The sequence below is a fragment of the Triturus cristatus genome, chromosome 2_1 (assembly GCF_964204655.1).
Source record: "Triturus cristatus chromosome 2_1, aTriCri1.1, whole genome shotgun sequence".
Classification (NCBI taxonomy): domain Eukaryota; kingdom Metazoa; phylum Chordata; class Amphibia; order Caudata; family Salamandridae; genus Triturus; species Triturus cristatus.
Genome location: NC_140581.1, coordinates 826,783,860 through 826,808,077, shown reverse-complemented (window position 1 = coordinate 826,808,077; position 24,218 = coordinate 826,783,860). Strand labels below are relative to the sequence as shown.

Below are 24,218 nucleotides of genomic sequence, written 5' to 3'. Positions count from 1 at the left end.
GCATTGATTAAGGTGCCCCACAAGACCCCCCAAGGCAAAAAAATCAATTTTATTTTTTTTCGAAAAAACGCCGATTACGCTTACCGTACGCGTACGGTAAAAATTAATTATAAAAAAAAAATATCCACATTCACCCCTCCCCCGTGTCCAAAATGAAAACTCCCTTGTTCAACAAGGGAGTTTTCCCGAAACGCGTTGAGTGGCCATTTGTTGCTAAATAAATAGCGCAATTGATCCTAAGAGTCCGTGGTTGCTGTCCTTATTTTTCGTTATCGAAGAATTCAGCTGGAGTATAATTATTGAGAGGTTCGCTTCCTCTCCACGGACCGCCATTGCGAGAGGTGGGGAAAAGGCGATCTTCGGTTGCGGTGAGCACCGATACTAAGGATATATATATATACACACACACACACACACACACTCACACACACATATGGTCCAGCCATAGGCCGAAACGGGTAGGCCTTTTTTTCTCACTTGCACTTTATGGTGATTACGGGATGACAATTGGAAATAGAAAGAAAATCTCAACACCTTGGTCATGTGCTGCTCTCTTCTATGTGCCAAGCTTGGGAAAGTATTTTTGGCTTTGTGGGGTCCCTGTGGGACCTCCCCCTCCCCAAAGGATCTAGGGGGTCAGTGTGTTTCTACCCTATCCCCTTTTTGTTTTTTCTGTGACTCGGTTCAACCGAGTAACAAGATGGCTGCCAACACTTCCTGGTTTGAAGTGTTGGCAGCCAATTAGATCCCAGCACGAGATCGAAAGGGTTGACGGTTCCACCGCATCCCCCAGATATACAAATGTGGATTTTCCTTAATATTTTGACAACTACTGAATGGATTTACACCATTTAACAAAAAGGTAGCTTTCTTGACCAATAGCTACCTTTCTGTCAAATTTGGTGTAATTCCGTTCAGCAGTTCGGGCAGTCTAAAGTAAATGGAAATGAACATGGGAAAAAGGAGTTTTGGGACCCTCCCTTTTGTTTCTTAGCCTCTGCTTGACGGATCACCTGAAACTTTCAAAACAGCAGGTGAAGTGAGTGACAAATTAGTTTAGAAACTTTTGTGAGGATTCGTCAAACACCAAAGTTATTGGCACATGATGAAACGATCTTCCTATGGAATCTAGGTCCTAACTATAACTACTTACTGGCAACTGCCAGTAGGTAGGGGGGAGGGGTGTGTGTGCGTAATACTTAAAAATGTGCATTGTGAAGGTGTGCCTGGTAAAGGTATATGTGTGCTTAAATTGTGTGTGGTAAAGAAATGCTTTGTAAAGAATTATGCACTGTTAAGCCTGCATTGTAAAAATGGACGCGTGGTAATGGCAGACGTGATTCCGTCATGCATCCCATTTACTTCTTTTGTGCTCTGAAAGGATTTTTGAGCGTGTGACCTTGGTTTCTACTAAAGTAAATAACTGAGTTCCTCTTGTCCTAGAAGACATTTTTATTGTCTTTCGTCTCCTTGAATGAAGGGACATTGAGAAGAGGAGGGCTCTTTCCAAAATGACTATCTCTAGCTAACTTTAGAGTCAACTTTAGTATGATGTCATTGGCCACCTTCTTGGATCCCAGATGATTCCAATGGGGCGGCGACGCTAGTTCCCGAATCCTCCCGAGACTTTCCCTCGGCTTACAGGAGACACTGCTCCAGTGGCACATCCCAGGGGGAAGGGGGTTGGGATGGGATGCTGTGGCTCATCTACTCAACAGCAACACTGCAGCAGGCATTCACACCAGTCTGATGAATGGTACTGGCAGATATGGTACCTATAAACAGGCAAATAGTAAGGCTTTAATTTAGTCTCTACACCTAACACCTGGTGCTAACTTCTGAAGCTAGAAGACACCTTTATGGGTTTACATACTTTCTGTACAATAAACCAAGCTCCCTCTGTCACCTGTATCATTCCTAGACCCGAGTAAAGGGGTTGAAGTACAACCCTGCAGACCCCCGTGGCGTGAATCTTGAAAGGTTTACGTGGTCACGTGTGGTTGTTTGGGTTGACGCCAACCTATGACTCCCAATAGCGTACAGGTTTAATTAATTGTTTGCAATGAGTGAAGCCCTCGGACGACACCAAGGACCTCTTTGCATTCTCCACGGGCTTGTTCCGCCATATCCTCGCGGCTCCGGATGGCACTGAGATTGCCTTGGACAGGGCGCACAGAGTTGGCCCTCCTCGGGCACCCAATGCCCCCCCAGCGGACATTCTTGTGTGCGTCCAAGATTTCAAAACCAAAGAGGCGATCCTCGCAAAAGCAAGAACCTTCCACCCTATCTCCTACCAGGGGCACTCTCCGGTCCTATACCAGGATTTGGCTCTGATAACCCTGCAGCGTCGTCGCCAATTCCGCCCTGTGACTGAACATCTCCGGCAGCAGGGTATACCGTACTCATGGGGTCATCCATTCCGCCTCATCTTTCGATTCAATGGCAAGCTCCTTCAACTACGCTCACTTTCTGACTCCTGTCGCCTGCTGGGCCTGGCGCTGCCTAGTGGGGACGACGACCGCCAAAGCACTGACTTGGGGCCTGAGCCCTCTCCATCGGGGTGGCAACGCCAAGGTGGGCGCCGACGTGCCTGGAAGCCGAACAAATTGGACATAGCAAAGAGCCAGTGGGAAGCGCTGGCCTCCGCGACGAACGCTCTGGCCGAGGCGAGTCCCAGCGCCGAGTGAGCGGCTGACGCCCGTATACCTTTAGCAACTGGCCCGGAGCCTGGGCGGGCGGCGGGGGGGCCAAGACTCCCCTACTGGTCACACTACAGTCCCCACCTTGACGCTCTCCTAGTTATGACTGGGAGACGGACAATTGTTATGGATATTGACTTTTTTGTATGTTTTTGCCAGTGTGTTTTTTTCGCTGGCGCATTTATCTTGAAAGAGTTTTTTAGGGTTTCTTTTGGGTGTGGGTTTCCTCGTCCACCTTTTTTTGTTGCCTCTTGGAAGCTACCAGACACTAGATGCGTAGGACTGGGTTGTCAGCCCCCCTTGTTTAGTATAGTCAGCAGTCTACATCGCATACTGCACTACTTCTGGATCTCTGATGCCACACACCTCTCTTAAAGTCCTCACACTGAATGTGCGAGGGTTGAATAACCCCATCAAAGGTAGAGCCGTCCTTCACTACTTGGAGCACTCGAAGGCTGACATATGCCTCCTCCAGGAGACCCACCTTCTTACTAAGGACCATCATAGATTGAAATCTCGGGCCTTTCCCACGCAACTGTTCTCTACCACCTCCAAGTCAGCTGGGGTAGCTATACTGGTCTCCTGATCCTTTACTGGCAGGGTTTTACAAAAAGGGGCCGAAATTAAGGGCAGATTGCTCACCTATCAGTTCATGTTGGGAGGGGTGACCTTCGTGGTTGGGTCCATATACGCACCTAATGAAGGGCAGATTAAATTCCTCCTCCACGCACTCAATGAGGCCGCCGCAGCCTCGGATCGCCGCCTGTTGCTAGGCGGTGACCTCAATATTGTCTTTGATAACACCTTAGATCGCTCATGCCAGAGATCCAGCCAAGCGGGTGTTCTCACAGCTGCGGGGCGGGCCCATCTCCACGATTTGGGGTTGTCGGACCTGTGGCGCCATTTTCATCCGACCAGTCGCAGTTACACCTTCCACTCAGGGGCACACAAAACATACGCACGCTTGGATTATTTCCTTAGCTCCTCAGCATTTCAAGTCCATGCATTGAGCACCGACATTTTAACGGCCTCCCTTTCAGATCACTCCCCGGTCTTAGCTACTTTCCAGCTTCCACCGTCCTTGCAGCCTCTCCGACACTGGCGCCTGCGCGACACATTGCTATACCACCCCACTACTATCGCCCAGCTCCAGAAAGCCATCACGAACTTCCTTACCTTTAACGCTAACCCGGACACGTCTCTAGCGACACAGTGGATGGCACTAAAGGCCGTCATGAGGGGGGAATTCATAGCTATCTCTTCGGCCCAAAATCGAGAACGAAGCCGCAAACGAGCGGAACTTACTCAGCGAGTTTCGGAACTCGAACAGCTGCACCAGAGAACTGGCGCTTCCCGGGCCTGGCGCCAGCTTTGCATAGAAAGAAAGCAACTCGCAGCTTTAGACCAAGACAGGGCCGAATTCGCGGCCCTTAGGCTCCGTCACTCATTCTACACGGGAGGGGACAGATGCGGCCTCCTTTTGGCGAACAAACTGTGAGAGGCTAGGCAGAAGCAGGGGGTTCACGCAATTCGGACACCGTGGGGTGAGATGGTAACTGACGATGCGGCCATTGCAGAAACATTCCGAGACTACTACGCCGACCTTTACACGGGTGAGTCACTGGAGGCCCAGAGTAGTGCCGACTACTTAGCTACAGCTCATATGCCCTCTTTGACTCAAGCACAAGCGGACCATCTAGATAGGGCTATCCAGACAGAGGAGGTCATTGCCGCAATCTCACGCCTGAAGCTGGGTAAATCGCCTGACCCTGACGGCTACACGGCCGCCTTTTACAAGACATTTTTGCAGCCAAGTGGCTCCACTTCTAACAGGTATGTTCAATACCTTCGACCGCATAGGAGCTATCCCGGGAGAAATGTTGGAGGCCGCGATAGTTGTTATACCCAAACCTGGGAAGGACAAGACTGCCTGCAGTGCCTATAGGCCCATATCCCTGCTGAACATCGATATCAAACTGTATACTAGCATTATAGCGACCCGCTTAGCGCCATATATGGCTCACCTGGTTGAACCGGACCAAGCGGGTTTTATTCCACAGAGGCAAACAAGCGATAATACTAAACGCATTTTGCACCTGATTGAAAAGGCGTCTCGTACCCAAGGGGAATACATGCTCCTGGCCATTGACGCGGAGAAGGCCTTCGATAGAGTGCACTGGCCTTACCTGGAAATGGTTCTGACGAGTGCGGGTTTGGGGGAAAGCTGCGCACTAGGATTCTAAATTGCTATCGTTTCCCTATGGCGACAGTTCGGGCCAATGGGTATACCTCCTCCCGCTTTCCCATTGGGAGGGGCACTAGGCAGGGGTGCCCCCTGTCGCCCCTCCTCTTTGCGCTTTACATGGAGCCTTTGGCTCTCCGCATTCGACGACACCCCCTTATCACCGGGATTAAATTCGGGGCAGACGTTCACACTATTAGTCTCTATGCAGATGATATCTTGCTCTCCCTGTCAGACCCTATCACGACTCTCCGCGCTCTCTTTATAGAACTACATAGCTTTGCGCGAGGATCGGGCTTTCAAATCAATTTGGACAAATCCATAGCGCTTAACATTTCACTTTCCTCGCACACTCTTGAGCGCGTTCAGGAGGAGCATCCCTTGAGCTGGGCCCCTGCTTCGGTCCCTTATTTAGGAATCCATCTAGCCCCCACGATCCAGGCCACTGCTGAAGTTAACTACTCTAATCTCCGCTCCCATATACGTAAAGAATTAAATAGATGGAAAAACTGCACAATTTCCTGGCTGGGTAGGATCGCTGCCACCAAAATGACTGTCCTCCCGCAGATTTTATATCTCTTTCAGACCCTTCCTCTTCGCCCACCCTCGAGTTGGATCCAACAGACCCAGGCGGATCGAGCGCGCTTTATTTGGCATGGTCGCAAACCCCGATTCCGACACGCGGTGGCAGTTCTTCCGCCGGGAAAGGGCGGGGTGGGGGTGCCTGACCTGCAGCTTTACTACCACGCTTCTCAGCTTCGATACTTAGTGGAATGGCATCAATTGGAGTCGGAGAAACACTGGCTGTTTCAAGACCAGGCGGTAGCGGCCAGGCCACTACAAGGTATCCCTTTTCTTCGCAAACAACATAGACCACCTAATCTCTATGCATCATACATCACAGGTACGGTTCTGGAATCCTGGGACCGCACTAACACTATTCATCAACTGACCACCTTCCCGTCACCTCTCACACCACTATTTGATAACCCAGAGTTCCACCCCGGTGTGGATGCCCGGACATTCCGCGCCTGGCGTTCCTCCTCCTGCAGGTCCCTGGGTCACCTTTTTGACTTAGAAGGCATAATTACATTTCCGCAGCTCAAGGAATACTACGGCCTCCCAGAAACAGAGCGCTTGCCTTATCTACAAATTAGACACTGGGCACTTCACCCGCACATTAAACCCCAGGCGCAGCGCCTTCTGACCCCCTATGAAAAATGGCTGGTGACGCTCACGTCTGATAAGAAACTTATTTCAGACCTCTATAAAATGCTTTTAGCTACCAATACACACACATATAACGCAGGCCAAGCTCGCTGGGAAAGAGATCTAGGCAGATCTCCGAGTCACAAAGAATGGGGAGGCATTTACCATGGGGCGCGGCACTCGGCGTATCACATGGGTCTCACGGAGACCTTCACCAAGATTGCCACTTACTGGTACTACACGCCGGAGCGCCTGCATCACTTCGACTCCCGCCGGAGCGCTTTATGCTGGAGAGGGTGCGGGGTGGTGGGTACCTTTGAACATATTCTCTGGAGTTGTTCTTGTCTACAACCCTATGGGTCCCAAATCCTTGACGAAATAGACCTCCACTTTGAGACGCAACTCCCACGTTTTCCCGCTTATGTCCTCCTGGGTTTACCCAACCCACTGACATATCCTCTTAAATCTCGGAGAGGCCGCCTGATTGCTATTGCTTTAGGCGCAGGGACACAAAACATTCTGATACACTGGCGCTCTGCTCAGCTCCCAACGCACTCTGGCTGGCTTCAGAGACTCTGGAAGGTACTAGGCATGGAGAAATTAACCCTCACTCTAGCCGGTAGAGGGTCTGAATTCCCAGATTTGTGGAGGCCCTTTCTAACTTTGTTGGTGTCCGAATTCCGCGAGTTGACCTGCCCCCGATACCTTCCAGATACACAGATTCCAAAGAGCACTTCCCAGAAGGGCTGCAAAAGACAGCGTTGATCTTTCACTGTGGTCTCACCCCCTTTTCCTTTCCTTTTTTCTCTTTTTCCTGCCCTTTTTGTGCAAAGTGGACGGGGGGGGGGGGGAGGGATTTGTTGGATGTTAGTATGTTTTCCTATGTTCCCTTTCCTTCTTATTTCATAAGCCGCTCCTCGCTTATAACCTCTGGTAAAGCTAAGTTTGGCGACCTTGTTGCCCAGATATACTGCTCTTATGGAGCTCAGAGCCTTGTTTCTTATGTTTGCTTGAAATCAATAAACAGATTTAAACCATAAAAGGTGCTTTATTCAGCACTGCATTTAACTCACTACTTTTGTTCACAGAAGCCTCGTGTGATGCATGGGACGCATGTATCCCACTACCTGAAAATGATCACTAATAAGTTTGAACGCTGCACAGGGAGACGCATATGTTTCCCATTTAGACACATTACGAATCCTTGCTTACTGCATGAAGGTCAATGCGATGGGTTAACAGACAATTCACAAGAGATACCCATGGTGATTTCTATGATTCCAAGATGTTTGGAATTGAGTGCATGGCAGATGGGCAGTGCTTTTTGCTATGCCTGAATGATTCAGCATTACAAAGAGCTACCAAATAAGCTGTATGATGTCTCTCTCACTTTATTTACTGCAGATAATCACACACAGTGATAAGAAAGATAATAAATGACCAACTATCATACCTGTACCGCATGTCTCAGTGTGCATGTGGGCACCAACTAGGAGCGGCTCATTACTAACAGGGACATCTTGGTCCTGAAGAAAGCCATTTTGAGCCTGCTGGCAACTTTGTAGATGGCTGAAACCTGTAGACGTAGAATGTGGGAGATCATCACGATCTCTTTTCACATCCACCTATGTTTTTAATCTTGCCTAACGTTCCCACTATTACATATTACCTTGAGTGGTGGGAAACTTGAGGTCATTTTATCCTTTTGATCCCTGTGAAACCCCCTAAAAACCCACTCCACTGTAATTCAGAAATCGTAGCACACCTAGATGCGCTAGGTGTCTCGGGTGTGAACCCTATGATGGAGCATGCCACTAACTAGCTTTAGCGCGTAAGGGTTCTCTCAAAAACCTAAATGGGTTTCCCAATTCATTAGAGTGAGGGCATCATAAGATCTGTAACTTTGGTAGCAGGCTTCCTTTCATTTGTTTGTTAGAAAGGAAAATAGCCAAATAATCTGATTGTTAATGAGAAACTTTAAAAAGTTAGAACTTGTTTAATAATGCTTCTACAGCAGTAGCCGGCCTGAACAGGAAATATTGGAGAATGATGATGCCTGGAGAATTTTATTGTTATAAATGAGCCTCTTAGAGACAGTCATTGCATTAATAACTGGTTGGTAAGAGATACTACTAGTGATGGTGAATTCCTTTTGAATTCCATGCAGTTTTGAAGTCTCCTCTTCTTTGCACCCCTTAATTGCACTCATGGTTAATGCCACAAACAAGATGATAATGGCTTCCAGACACTTCTGCAAAGAAGCATAAAGAAGGAGGCTGCCACCTGCATCCATAACTGCGGTGCATGCCACACTCTGAGGATTTCCTAGATTAAATTGATTTACTGGCGAATATGAACACAAGCCAATCCGCTGAGTAACAGAGATTAGGAAACTATGTGAGATACACTCGTTAGATTCAGGGAGCCCACAAAACCTCATCAATTGCCCTTACAGCAGAAGATCTTAGCCTAACAAGGAACTGATATTGTGCACTGTCAGCTTTAATACCAGAGATATTACATGAGCAGCAGGTGCAAATATTTCAAACTGCAGATGATGAAGGCACAGTGGACTCCCCACGGTGAAAGAGAATCCAGCGGTGAAATGCAATTCACCCAGAAGTAGCAGAGATACACAGCTTCACTCGTCTGTAAATCAACAACAGAGGAAAGGCAAAAAATGATTGGTTAAGGGTCTCTAGAGGAAAGATGCTTGAAAGACACAGAGGAAGCTCCTCTCACTGTAGTTGAGTAATCCTAAAAGGAAACCTACCTACTCCCATTTCAGCAGGATCCAACAGGCCTTGGGCCTCTCTTGCTTTCTTATGTGTACCAATCTCCCCCTCCTTTCTTCTTTACTGCAGCCCATCCCTTTTTATGCTTATATCTGTCAGTTCTAAGTCTAGGGCCTTAGCAGCAACTCAGCAGGAGTACTTGAGCACCCATCCTTTTTGACCGTGTAGGGTCCTGAAGGTGTACATTTTCTGACAGCCACTTAAGCTAGTCTTCAACAAAGAACTGCACATAGAATATTTTCAGTTAACTGCCCAATACACACCTTCTCATCTTTGTTACTGTCCAATTGACACCTTCTCGGGTGCTCTGCCTCCCAGCTGGGAGATGACAACTACATTATTTGTTCACCTGCAGTCATTGATAAAACCTGCACATCAAAGCATGATGGAAACTCTCTATAAATTCAGCATAATTTAGTGGTGTATGTTGCCAGATCTAGAGTGACTAGAGAATGATAGCATGGGCAAAGTGGGCAATTGCCCAGGGTCCCCACCTTCCAAGGGGCCCTGTGGGAAAGTGAACTTTCTCTTTCTTTGACCTCTGTCTATTCTATTTCATTATCTAAACTTGTCCGTCTGCTTTTATTTTTGATTCTGTCTCTGTTGTTTACCGGTCTCATCTTAAGGAAATTTAAGGAAATGTAGGTCCCCAAGCAAAACATAGTTAAACAACTTTTTAACATTTAATTTAGTTGTGTTGGCATCATGTGGGCTTGAATTAGCAGGACACTTGTAATAAAATTCAAAGTTTTTCCAAATGGGGGCCCCCGTAGCTTGTCTTGCCTGGGACCCCCAAAATCCATAAGATGTCACTGCAGGAGAGTTCCCCACCTTGACATGGTTTACATTGTCAAATCTTAGAAGAAACAGATTCATCACTAATGTTTGTTCTTGATGACCCGAGAATGTCAGCAGACAATGGACATCCTGTGGGCCTTGGTGCTACCAGATCTGTCTGCCGCATACGATCCAGTCTCACATTCCATCTTGTTAACCATACTGATTGAAGCCGGGATCTGTGGGTCAGGATTGTAATGGTGTAAAGCTGAAGGGCAGTTGTCCGGAGGTTCGCTTGCCTCCTTTTTTTATTGGAATTCAAGACACTGAACCAGGGTGTGCCTCAGGGGTCGCCACTTAGTCCCACCTTTTTCAGTCTTTTAATCCGTCTATTAGGCAAACTTGTGATATGATGTGGCTTCCACTGTATGAATATATTATTTATTTTTTATTTTATTTTTTAATTTTGCATAGTTAACTAAAACCATTGCAATATTACACTTAAAAGAATAAAATTATTTTTAAATAAACATTCAATATACTTTCCTCCTCCTTAACTGCCTTTTTAGTTCTTACAGTTGCTACAGAACATCTTTGTTAAAACCAGTTAAAAGCCAAAGGTAGAAAATTCATTGCAGTTTAAAATCACATTTAAATTATGCTTGTTAAGGAAAGTCATTTGCTCACTGGATGCTGTGATGTGCTGTCTCAGATTTTCTTTACTCCAGCTGTGCTTGCCCATTTGTCACATCGTTCAAGTTATCTCGACTTGTTGCAAGATTTATCCCTCTGCTACTGGCGAGCATCCTTAAAGTCGTTCCGCTAAGACCTTTTCCCGTCTGCTGGAAAGCTTACGGCGAAAGGCTTTGTGGACCATTTTTTTGTATTTTTGGCATTTTTTGTTCGGCCAACATCAGGAATTTTACTAATCTGCAGTTTAGTTGGATGTTTACTGGGTTTAAGCAGGCCAGCACGGCTTGCCTCCTAGTGCGGATGCCTATCTGTTTCAGAGGCAAATTAAATGTAGAATGTCGCCATTATTGGTGTTACACAGCCTGCAAGTATCTTGTCCTTTTGTCCTCAGCCATGGTGGTAGATGCTGGGTGCATGGAAGGATCCCTAGTCTGTACCTTAGGAAGTTCATTTTTATGGCCTTGGGATAGCCCTGGTTAAAGTATGGTTGTGGGGCGAGTAATTTGTAGGAGTCAAGGGTCATCCAGGCATGAGATCTGTTTGTAAAGCTCGCCTTGTCCTCCACTAAGGAGATTTGTTTTATGTTTTTCCAGACTAGTTTTTTAAAGTTAAGATAGCCGAGTTGTGCATCCCAAAGTCCAGAAAGTTTGGTAGTTTCCAAGACTAACCGAAGGTAGCTTCTTGCCTGAGAGAACTCCCTGTGCTGTATGTTGTACCACAGCAGATAGTTTAGCGTGTTTGTAGTGGCACTTCTTATCTTATGCCAGCAGATGATGTTAGCGCCATACCTGGCTAAGACTTGTTGTTGAAGGCCAAACTCCAACCTTATTTGAGCAGGTGATGTGTAGGGCGGAAGACCGAACATAGTTCTGTAAGCTTTGACCTGCGTGTTATCCAGCTCCTTAGCGTCTCTTGCCTGCATTGCCTCGCTGCCATAAGTTATCGAGGGGAGAAGTTTAGCCTGGACTACCTTCAGGAGCGGGGTCAGAGTAGGTCCCATCAATTGGTTTGCAAGGTTTTTCATCGTCAGGGCGGTCAGCAGACCTTTCCTTCTTATTTCCTCTTTCTGGCTCCCAAACGACCCTTCCTTGTCGAATATGACTCCTAGATACTTGTACAGACAAGCTGGGTTAATTTTGATGCCGCCTAGAAGCCAGTTCCTCTGTAAGTTCTTTTTATTATTTATTGACATATTCCGGTTCTTGCTCAGAATTATTTTTAAGTTGTTTTCTGTTGCGTAGTTCTGCATTTCCGTCAGTAGGTGTTGAAGACCGACGTGAGTGTGACTAAGCAGAACTACGTCGTCTGTGTACATGAGATTGGTTAAGGGTTTTCCTCCTACCCTTGGAGAATGGGAGTTACAAGCATCGAGCACCTTAGGAAGGTCAGCCATGAATAGGTTGAACAGGATTGGTGAAAGCACACAACCCTGTTTCAGTCCTTTTGTGGTGGGGACTTTTGAGGAGAGGTGGGTGCTGCCGCCTAGTTTCACCTGCACGCAGGTGTCCATGTGTAAAAGCAGCAGCATGTTTAGAATAGTCTGTGGTATGCCCCATCGCACCAGTTTCCACCACAGTCTGCCTCTCTCTACATTATCAGAGGCAACACTAAAGTCAATATAACACAGGTGTAGTGGTAATTTAGAGGTTTTTGCTGCGTCGATTATTAGAGAGATTGCAAGGATGTTTGTAGATGTGCTAGCCATTTTGCGGAAGCCGGTCTGATTCAGCGGTATTATCTGATTCGTCTCAGCCCAGATTGTAAGCTCCTCTAATATGGTGCCCGCAAAATATTTCGCTTCATTTTCGATCAGAGCTACTAAACGATAGTTTTTGGGCTCGGCCTTGTCTCCTTTTTTATAAATTGGGACTATTGTCGAGCCCCTCCAAGATTCTGGCATTCTGTGTAGCAGCCTGATTTCCAGAAAGAGAGGTTGCAGGATATCCGCCCAGTCTTCACTCTTCGCTTTGAACAGGGCAGGTGAAATGCCATTCGGTCCCGGGGCTCCTTCTTTCCTCCCCTTGGCGATCTGCTTTTTAATTGAGAGTGACAGCGGGCGGCTCGCTGCGCCTGATGGTTTGTTTCCTGTGGCTGGGTACTCCTGCTCCCTTATCTTAATTATGCTTGCTCGAGCTTGACCCTCTGTGATCCAGCTGTTGGCCGTTTCGGCCCCTACATTTCCTGTTTGGTTATTGAAGTGGCTGGTAAGGTATTTTATCGAGTTTGCTTCCGGAATATGAGACCCTATGCCCTTATGTTGTGGGCGCATGATCCCGTTCACAGTTTTCCAGAAGCAGGCACTGTTGTTACAATTTGTGTCGTGTAGGAGTTTTGCCCAGGTTTCGTTCTCGCGGTCTCTCTTGATGTTCCATTTCAGTCTTTTTAGCATTGCCCTTTGCTCATTCAGGGATGCTCGTGCGCTAGTGTTCCCTGGGGATCTTTGCAGCTTACGCAGTCGAGTTTATTGATTTCTTGAGTGACTTGAGCTGTGCACTCTGATCTTTCCTTATTTTGTTTTTTACACATTCTTTCCGAATATTGTCTTTTGTAGGGAAGGTATCTGCAAGTTTTTCTAGTAGTATGGCAGTAAAAAGTCCCCAGTAGGCAATTTGATCATCTGTGCTGGAAGGTTGCGAATTGAAAAATTGAATTGCAGCTTCGGCCTGCGAGTTTAAGTTATTTGTCGTACATTTGATCTTTTTTACATTTGAGGTGTAAATAGGCCCCAAGGTCACGTCTGGCCTAATTGATCTGGGTGCGGTAGCTGTTAGTTGAATTTCCTGAGGGCGATGGTCACTATCGCCCTTATCCCCCATTCTGAACCCAAGGATGTGTGGGAACAGTGCGAGGCTTGCAAAGGTGTAATCCAGTATGGAACTTGTCGTTGCAGAATAAAAAGATTCGACTGGAGGAGAGTCTTCCGGAAATCTTGAGTTTAGTGCTCGAAGATTTAGATGTTCTAGGTAATCGAGGAAGCGGCTGTTGCAGCATTTCTTCCTTCCGTGCAGTGGGACACATTGTGTGGGAATATTGTAGATTCCAGTTAGAGCCGATACCTCCTCCCCTTCTGCTGAGCCAATGAGATAATGGTTTAGGTCCCCTGTCAAGATAAACGTCGGGTTTTCCATCTCTGTGGCATACTTTACCAGTTGGTTAGTAGGTTTAGTCGAGTCTTTCGCTTTGCGTTTAGGATGGACATACAAGTTAATTATGCACACCTCTGTTACTTCTTCGTCAACGACAATACTAATTGTGATTGTTAGTGTTGCATTTGACATTGAATCCCTGAGAGTTGCTGAGGCTATGCTTGTCGTAGAAACAGGTGGTCAGCCCGCCAGAGCAGTGGCCAAATCTGCCGGTCCTTATTGCTGGTGTGGCAAAACATGTGTAACCCTCAATATGCTGTGGGTCCGTAAGACAAGTTTCTTGCAACAAGATTATGTCGAAGGTTGCAACATAATTTAAGAAATCAGGATCCTCTATTTTTGTTGCTAAGCCGGTAATATTTCACGAGCATAGTCTGAGGGGAGGTTCTTTTGCGGTACTGTAGGCTTTGTCTTGTGAGTTGCGTCAATCCTCCTCTGTGCGTATAATTATAGTGCGGGATATTGCTTCCCTGGTGAGACCTTGATTTGAGTAGGTGACTACCCTCGACGATAGTTCTGGTAGGTCCCTCTGGCTGCTGGTACTCCGTTGTTGCGATCTTCCCCGTGCGCCTCTAAGCACGCAGTTTGAATGTACTAGATGTTTTTTTGTTATTGGACTTGCGTTGCTCAATAATGGAAATGGATAGGCTGGTTTTTGGAAAGGGACAATGTCGATGCCCAAATTTAGAAATATCCCCAATTCAGCTAAGATTGTGTCTGCGATTTTGCTTGTGGTCCACGTTGTCTTTGTTGCCTCTGGGCTTTGGGGATTAGCAGTATGTATGAACTCTACGGAGAGTAAGTAGATCCTTTGAGCTTATGCCGACAAGAGTTGGAATGGACTTGGTTAGTTTTAGAATGTTTCCTCGATATAGCGAATTCTGATGGCCCTTTGAGGTATATAGAGGATCAAAAGTCAAGACCTCTGTTTCTTGCTGTCTAGTTCTTGCTATTTGTGTTGCCGGCGGCTGCCGATTTGCTGTGGCCATTGGTTCAGTTGGGAATATGGAGCTGATTGCTTTTTCGAACTGTGCTTCCGCTTGGTTGCTTGATCCTTCTGCCATAGAGTTCCTTGTGTTTGCTTTAGATGTTATAAACATGAGGGATGTTTGTTTTAGTTCTTGCCCCCTGTCCTGATCCCATTTTTCCAGTAGCTTCCAGCTGGGGCAAACATTAGTTGGTGTGATAGGCCTTTTAAGCTCTCTGAGCGATGACTCCTGATTTGGCCTATCTATCGTTCCGCAGTATGATCTATGTAGATGATATACAACTGATCATAGCCATGAATCGGGCGTAGTTTGCCTCCTTGGAGATTTGCCATTAGTGCATGTCGGCAGTTACCATCTGGTTGAAGCATAACACCTTGAAATGTAATTCTAGTACAATTGAGGTACTGTAGATAAGTAACAATCAACCTAGCAACCCTTCCCTCCTGATTTATGGCCCTTGTCTTGGTCCATCCCTACATATCCGACAGGAACAGTGAGGAATCTTGAATTCTATTTGGAGACTGACTTGTCCCCCTGAGAAACAGGTAATCCATCTGTCCTGCCCCTGTTTCTTTTTGCTTCAGGCATTGAGGAAAATGTGTCTACTTCTTGCAAATTTTCTGCACCATGTGGTAGTCCACATGACAATTTTGAGTCCCTGGAATACTGTAATGCTCTTTTCCTGGGTCTCTCTACAAGTTTTCTGACAAGGCTACAATTCATTCGAAATGTGACTACCAAGTTCGCCCTTGGTTTACCACTCTATACCTCTGCTCAACCTAACTTAACTTTCTACACTGGCTTCTAGTGTCTAAAAGGATTAATCTCAAATCCCAGTGCCATGTGCTAAGAGCATTCTATACTAAGGAACCCCTCTACCTCAGGAAAATATATACCCGTTATGCTCTTAGGCACAGTTTTCAATCCATTGATGCATTCCTGATGGTAGGTCATAGGCTTAATCGGGTGCAGTTAGGAGGCAAGTCTTTTTTGGTCTCACCTGCTAAATTATTGACTATATTCCCTGTGATACTGCTTAAGATCTGTGACCTTTTGCTCTTTTGGAAGACCATAAAGACTTGTCTGTACATGCAATAGGCCTCACAGTGCCCAATATCCATACAGTTTTATTCCCTTATTCTATAGCACCAGGAGAACTGAATAGATAATAGAGCGCTCTATGAATATTTTAACATAAATGATATACAAAAATGAAATATTACAAGTAAAACCGATTCTTATTCATAGGGTTTTCTTTTTGGCGTATATCGCTGGGTTCTGAGCACATTCTGTTAGTTCTGTTGTCGTGTCGAGTGGTCTCACTAGACTCAAAACCCCTTTCACCTGCCAGTTCCTCTAGTTGATCAAATCTTTCTCTTGAGTTAGGCTCTCCTGGGCCCCTATCATTTTTTAATCAATCAAACTACTCACAAATGTTGTCTGTTCAAGTCAAGTGAAGTGCCTGGATCAGCCCCTCGCTGAGACTTATACTTTGGCAGGGAACAATATCATGCATCGAATGTCATTATTTCTCTGTTCCCTCTTACAGGCATCATACAAGCATCTTTGGTTCTGTACAGCTTGCATGAAATCCAGGGACATGAGATTGTCAGAATTTCCCAATTTTAGAGATCCAGATTGTTTTCTCATCTGTAGATCAATTTCTCTGTTATTAAGTAGCTTTAGGTTCAGACTCAGGTCTTGATGGAGGGGCTGGCGGATGATGTGGCTTCTCAAAGGGGAAAAGGCCTTCATGTTGAAAACTGTTGATAAGAAGTGACTCAACAAACAGCTCAACCGGCGGATGTTCAGCCCACTCAGGCACATGTGGATATTGTTTCATCATTAATGGTATTCTGCCTGTTTCCTTGCATTTGGTTAATCTGCCTCACTCTGCGAGCTCTCCAACTCTTTAGTATGCATGAGGAACTCTTTGTCCAGGTTGCAGCACAAGAAGCTGTAAAGGCCCTACAATGATCTACCTGTGCTCCAGTAAGTCCCTGACATTCACTCAGGTCGATTCACCACACATCAGTTTGATCTGTCTCTTATACTATTCTCCTTAGATCATGTGGACACACCAGTCACACCCCTGCCTGCCAATGGTGCTCAGACATTCACTAGTCTGAGCTTCCTACAGACATTGTTAAAGCCAGTAGAACCCACTCCAATGCATGTTTTTGTATGAGCACCAAACCACACTCTACTTCATCTTCCACTTACCTGCTTCTTACCATACTCCCATACGATAATCTTTAACTTCCTGGGTCAAATGTTTTAAAGAGGAGAGGGGTGGTGCCGAGTCCTCTTGCTAGAAGAATATGAAGAGATTAAACAAAGTAAGGGGGTGGCATGGGGGTCTCTTTCACATAATGCTTGCCACACAAACTGGGGTCAAATTTATGGTACAAAGCAGCGGTCATGGAGCTTTGTGCTCTATCCTGTATTCTACATTTACCAGGACCCAGAAATTGCAGAGTTAAAGTTAAAGTTATTTTCTGCCTTCTTGTTAATCTGTTGTAACATTCCTTGTTCTTTGGAGGGAGCAAAGTATTTGTGATGTAGCATGTGGTAACAATTTTCTTCGTGGAGTAGTACAAATGATTATTGATTTCATGTTGAAATACTCCAGAACATCATAAATTAGTTAAATATATCTGAAAGAGACACGTTAGTGATAGATTCCTTACCATAGAATATCCCCAGGCGTCAGACTGGTTCCGGAAAGTTTGGTTAGCAGTACCCCTGCGCGTCAGTAGGTGACGTTGTGCGGCTCCACGTCCGTCACCGGTGTCGTAAGTGCCGAGATGACGTCACGGAGACTACTTAGGTGCCACCCATGCGCGCTGACGTCAGTTCTTTCTTTTTCCGTGCCAGCAAGCGCAGATCCGGATTGAGCACGTTTTGACTATTCTTTTGAGACTTTTGTCTCCCCTTTTTTCTCCTGGTGCACGTAGGGATGCCTGGATTTAAGTCTTGTGGGGCCTGCCGTCGCAATATGTCGGTGGCAGACCCCCCACGATGTTTGCCTCTACTGCCTGAAGACCGACCATGACTCCCGGTCCTGCCGGGACTGTCGGGCCATGGCCCAAAGGCCTTGAGGGAGCGGCGCCGGAAACTGCTAGAGGTCCGGCACTCGTCCCAATGCCCTTCCAGGTCTAGGGACCATTCCCGGGAACGCTCGCTGGTCCGCAGTCACCGCTCCTCGGGCTCCAAGTCTTCGCCCTCGGATTCCGGTAAGCGACGACATAAAAAGAAGTCGAAGAAGCGTGTTCGCTCTCCGACATCCCCCCGTCGGTCCTCAGATGCAGACGAGGGGGACAGGGGCTCCGCCCCTGTGGCTCCTATGGAGCCTGGGAGTTCCGCGGCCTACCCGCCTTACCCGGGTACGTCGGCGACTCCCGAAGAGGTGCAAGAATTTCTTGCCACCATGGACCGCCTTTTTCGGACTCGGGCTCCCGCCGGCGCGCCTTTGGCCCCGCAGTCCCGTGTCCCGATCCTGTTGGGCCGTCGGCGAAACCAGCTTCGGCGCCACAGGATCTTACGCCGTTGGCTCCGGCACCACGAGGTCTGGCGCTGCCGGCTCCGCATCCGCCGCAGTGGGTGCCGTTTGTTCCGCCCGTGCCCCGGTTCCAGGACCATTTTGTTCCTGCCTGGGATCCGCATTGGGAAATGGCTACTGCCCGACCCTGGCCGGCCCCATTCATGGCGGCATTTCCGACGCCGTTTGTCCCTTCTCCGGCTCCGGCTCCGGCTCTGGCTCTACCGCCGCGGCCGGTTCCTCATGCAACGGAGGTGGAGGATGACTGAGAGGGGTCCGAGGACCCTCTTGCCCTTCAACGACACCCTCACAGACATCCTGTTGGGCACTTCGTCGCGGCCGGCCACGGGGGCCCCTGTGGATTACAATGTCGCAAGACGTCACCATCCGGCTCCTGGTGACCCCGCTTATCTGACCACTCATCCCACGCCTGAGAGTCTGGTCATCCAAGCCTCGACGTCACAGAGTGCCTTTCCCACGGCTCCGCCAGATAAGGACTCTAAGAACCTGGAACAGTTTGGTAAGCGGTTGTTCTCGTCAGCCAGCTTGGGGCTGCGGTTGGTGAACACCGCCTGCTTGTTGGGCTGCTATTCCCACGCGGTGTGGGATATGGTTGCTCAGGTGTTACCTCAGTGTCCTGAGGAGGTCCATGCTGTGCTTTCCCAAGCGGTTGCTGAGCGTAAGGATGTGGCTAAGTTCGCCATTCGGTGTGGTTTGGACACCGCTGACTCGTTGGGCAGGGTGATTTCTACGACTGTGGCGCTGCATCCCCACGCCTGGTTGCGATCCACTGGGTTCTCGCCTGACGTCCAGAGCTCACTCATGGACATGCCCTTTTATGGCACTCGCCTGATTGGTGATAAGGCCGACAGTGCACTGGAGCGCTTTAAGGACTCGCGGGCCACGGCCAAGTCCTTGGGTGTTTCCACAAAGAGCCCAGCCACGCCTGGTTTTCGTTCCTTTCGTGGCCAAGGCAGGAGCGCCCAGGCCCGTTCCTTTAGCAAGCCTGTACAGAACCAGCCTCAGTGCAGCCGCGGACGCGGCTTTTGCAGGGGCGGCACTGGGAATCAGCGTGGGGGGCAGTCCACCTCCGCCGCTTCTACCTCCAAACCTTCCTAATCCGAGCTTTGTGGAGTACCCCACGCCAGTGGGTGGCAGGATTCGCCTTCACCTCCCCCACTGGCACGCTGTCACATCGGACAAGTGGGTGTTGCAGATCATCCGCAAGGGTTACTCCCTTCCCTTTCAGTCCACCCCTCCCGCCATGCCACCTCGGTACCACCTCATATCGGGGGAACACTTGGCGACTCTCCAGCAGGAAGTTGCATCCCTCTTGGCCAAGGGGGCCATAGAGTCCGTTCCTGGGCCAGAAGTAGGGAGTGGTTGTTAATCCCACTACTTTCTGGTCTCCAAAGTGGTTGTTAATCCCACTACTTTCTGGTCTCCAAGAAGGACAAAGGGGGTCTGCGTCCCATCTTGGACCTCCGGAACGTCAACCGCTTCTCTCGGAAGGAGAAGTTCAAAATGCTGACTCTGGCTCAGGTCTTGGCTGCCCTCGACCCTGGAGACTGGATGGTAGCGTTGGACTTGCAGGACGCATATTTTCACATACCCGTCCTGCCGGCCCACCGGCATTACCTGCGGTTCACGGAATGCCAGGAGCATTTTCAGTTTGCCGTGCTCCCCTTCGGCCCTACCATCGCCCATCGGGTGTTCACGAAAGAGATGGCGATGGTCGCGGGTCATCTGCGCAGGTCAGGGGTGTCAGTCTTCCCTTACCTTAACGACTGGTTGTTGAAGGCGGGCTCGCCCCAGGCAGTCGTCAACCACCTTCAGACTACGGCCGACCTCCTGCATTTGCTGGGGTTCTCTATCAAGGTGCCAAAGTCGCACCTGAGTCCCTCTCAGAAGCTCCCCTTCATCGGAGCGGTTCTGGATTCGACGCTGTTTCGGGTTTATCCTCCCGAGCAGCGAGTCCAGGATATTCAGGCTATGATTCCGATCTTTCAGCCTCTATCCCGGGTTTCAGTCAGGATGACCCCCCGGCTCCTGGGCCTGATGGCCTCCTGCATCCTGCTAGTGCAACATGCCAGATGGGATATGCGGGCTCTACAGTGGGACCTGAAGTTCCAGTGGGTGCAGCATCAGGGCGACCTCTCCGATCATGTCCAGATCTCGGAGGGCACTGCACGACAATTGTAGTGGTGGCTCACGAATCGTGACTGTGTCAGTGGCAGATCCCTCTCCCTTCCCCAACCGGAGCACACAGTGGTGACTGATGCGTCCCTCCTGGGATGGGTAGGCCACTTGGGAGAGGCGGAGATCAGAAGACTCTGGTCTCCGGCGGAGTCCTGGCTCCATATCAACCTTTTGGAGCTTCGGGCGATCCGACTTGCTCTGAAGGCATTCCCTCCCTCTGTCTGGGGAAGTGTGGTGCAGGTGTTCATGGACAACACCACCGCCATGTGGTATTGCAACAAACAGGGCGGGGTGGGGTCCTGGACCCTATGTCAGGTGGCTCTGCGCCTCTGGACATGGCTGGAACATCAAGGCATTACCTTGGTGGTTCAACACCTGGCAGGTTCTCTGAACGCCAGGGCGGACAAACTCAGCCGCCAGTGCTTGATGGATCACGAATGGCGTCTGCACTCGGACGTGGCGCAAGGTCTCTTTCTGCAGTGGGGAGAGCATTGGTTAGATCTATTCACCACCGAAGAAAACGCGCAATGTCATCAGTTCTGCGCGTTGGAATTTCCAAGGCGGCACTCGCTAGGCGACGTTTTTCGTCGAGAGTGGAGTTGCGGTCCAGGCTCCAGGCTCTTTCTTCTAAAACTCCTTTCCTTTCTGTTCATCCGGACAAGGTGGTTTTAAGGACCCGTCCTTCTTTTTTGCCAAAGGTTGTCACGCCCTTCCACATCGGGTAGACCATAATTTTGCCCACCTTCTTTCCGCCTCCACATCCTTCAAAAGAGGAAGAGAGGCTCCACGTTTGGACCCGAAACGTGCGCTCTCGTTCTATCTGAAGCGCACACAGCAGTTCCGGGTGGATGACCAGCTCTCTGTTGGCTACGTGGGCGCCAAAAAAGGTCGGGCCGTGCACAAGCAAACCATCTCTCGGTGGGTCGTTCTGTGCATCAAAGCATGTTACTCGTTGGCTAAGAAGGAGCCTCCTGCGTGCCCATTCTACCAGGGCAACGACAGCCACTACTGCCTTGGGACGCGGCGTTCCCTTGCAGGATATTTGTCAGGTAGCTACGTGGGCCTCGCTGCACACATTTACCAAGCATTACTGCCTTGACAGTCGGGTCCAGAGAGACGGCTTCTTTGGCCGTTCTGTTCTCCGTTACTTTCTGGTGTAATCTATTCGCAGATCCTCCACCGGGGATGGTACTGCTGGGGTATCTATTCTAAGGTAAGGAATCTATATCACTAACGTGTCTCTTTCAGATGCACAAGTTACTAGAGACATTAGTTAGTGATAGATTCCTTACCGCCCCACCCATCCTCCCTGTTCTGCGAACTGATTTCTAGGGTTAAGATCATCCCTTTCAGGGCCCTAGTTTCTTGGCACCAGTGGTCAGTTTCTTGCATGGCTCTGCGTTCCTGGCACGGAAAGTCATGTACAGAACTGACGTCAGCGTGCATGGGTGGCGCCTAAGTAGTGTCCGTGACGTCATCTCAGCGCTTACGGCACCAGCGACGGAGGCGGAGCCGCACGACGCCACCTACTGATGTGCAGGGGTACTGCTAGCAAAACTTTCCGGATCCAGTCTGACGCCTGGGGATATTCTAAGGTAAGGAATCTATCACTAACTAATGTCTCTTACAGATATATCGTTACACAAGTAGTAACTTGTGCTCCGGTCAATAGTCTTTCTTGCAACATGTTCTTATTGTAAATTGACTAGCCTCTATAAACTTAAATCATGACTTTTTGTCTCACAGTTGTAATACATTTAAAAAAAATGGAAGTTCCTTTAGTAGCTTCATGCGAGAAAGGTGCAAAGTTAGAAGTCATATGTTTCCATAAGTCTTCTGTTTGTAATAGTATCAAAATCCTTGTACTTGCAGGAAGCAGTTTGAAGAGATGGTGTCGCACTTTCATATGAACTCTACTGAAGAATTTGCAGAGCAGATTGTGGGAGCCAGGTCTGAGGATCGACAGCAAATGCTGAGAGATTTTTATACATCTCAGTGGGCTGAGCTTAAAGACATTTTTTCTGTTCAATTTCCAGCCGAGCTTCCCATTGATTTTGGGACAGCAGAGGAACAGGCACAAAAATCAATAATGAAAAGTTCAAAATTTGATGAGGGAAAGTCCTTATTGAGAACTCTTGACCAATCTGTAGAACTCTCCTCTAGTGGGACTGAAAATTCCTACAGCAGAAAGCACCGAAAAAGAAAAACAGTTAAGCTGTCTTATGCTTCAGACACAAATAACACAAGTGCTGAAGAAGGACAATTGACCAATAGGAGAACCAGAAACAATAGCAGACAGAAAATTGAGCACACATCAGAAGAGCTTATGGCATCACCCCTCCCCATTTGCGAACCCGTGTTAGTGCAAGACACGTCTTCGAGAAGGATCAGAGAAAACACATTAGAAATGGATTCTCCAAGAAGACAATCATTGCAGAAAATTGATGGAAAAAACGCTGGTGTCCAAGTTGCTGAGAAAAATGTAATTGCACACTTAATTGGAGACACTGCCATTCTTGATGATCTCTTCAGAAGTCCTAGAAGCAGCCACACCAACTCGTTAAGGCTGCTGCACTCAAAGCCATCAGCAGTTAAAGCTAAAACCAAACCAAAGGATTTCTGGGACATACTCAATGAACAAAATGATGAGAGTCTTAGCAAGCTCACTGATCTCTCTGTAGTAGAGGAAGTTTGTGAACGAGCAAGTCCTACTGTGCCAAAAAAGAAAGAAGAGTGGGATACTTCTCTTTGGAAAAAGAACAAGAACTTCTTATGGAAAAAATATGACCCCAGGGATGATGAAGATCAAGGTCTAGCTGGCATTTAATATAATTTAGAAGTCATAGAATCATGTACGTTTGTTTGGAAGACCTAGCAAGCACAGATACAGAATGGTTACATATGGATTACCTGCCAAGGATTATCTTAAAATTGTTCGAGATGACTCGAGTAACTGATAACTATAGTCAGATTTTCTTCCATTCTAATTTTAATTTGTGAATGGGAAAGTCTTCTTTGATTGGTATGAACAGATGTGAGAAAATGCCTAGATTTCCTAAAGAACGAAGCAAATACGAGAGTTTAGCTAATCACGGAGCCCAATTTAGCACAGTGTGTGCATTTCACTTTTATTTCCAATGATTCAGTAAGCTTTGCAAACCCTCCAGCTACAAGGCTGCATCTGAGATATTTAAGGATGTATGCTATTTACAGTGTTTGTTCTTGTATGGGAATGGTTTTCTTAATTTCATTTGGAAATAATCCTGTGTTTGGTTCCAATAATGCATTTTAAATAATGGACACGGTTAGAAACATTAGAATTTTAGTTTTCTTTTTGTTTGTTTTAGCCTTTTTAAAATGCCCCTGATTTAAATTGTTTTACTCAATTGTCACTATAATCAAAGCAAAACTAAGTTCTTTCATTAAGTATTTTGTTTCAGATTACAAAATCATTTATTGATGCTGGAAAGGTTCCATATTTCTACCTCTACTGTACAATAGATGCATCAACTGTTTACTTTTGATAATTGTACTTAATATTGGATAATGTCGGACTCGTGGTTTCCACGGTTGGAAATATTGTTTTGTATTACGAAAACATGCATCTGCTTGTTTTAGCTTTGTTTTTATAAATGAAAAAACAACTTGAATCCACACACCGCATCTGCATTTCCTTTTTGTAGAAACATTTTTAGATATGCAGGGTAGGGATGGCAATACTTTTTAATATCGTAAAAACAAACTGTTCTTCAGGCACTTTTCAAAAAGTGCGAACAGTTATCCAGCCATTATGTATCTTTAATCACCAGTGTTTTCCAAAATCATATTAATATTAGAGTGTGCTGGATTCGAGATTTCCACCGTTAACTGGTAAATTCTTCCACATCGAGTGCATTCACAGTTTTCCCCACGCTCTTTTACCTCATAT

General features: G+C 47.4%; 1 protein-coding gene across 3 annotated transcripts in view; it reads left to right on the top strand.

Moving 5' to 3' along the window:
• ERCC6L2 (ERCC excision repair 6 like 2) overlaps positions 1-23,946 on the top strand; it is a 1,253,563-nt gene extending 1,229,617 nt beyond the window's left edge. For all 3 annotated transcript variants that reach the window (XM_085632896.1, XM_085632894.1, XM_085632895.1), the window contains one exon: positions 22,163-23,946. In XM_085632896.1, coding sequence (XP_085489022.1) covers positions 22,163-23,117 — 955 coding nt within the window. In that variant the 3' untranslated portion in view covers positions 23,118-23,946. The remainder of the gene's footprint in view (positions 1-22,162) is intronic.
• The last annotated feature ends 272 nt before the right edge of the window (positions 23,947-24,218 follow it).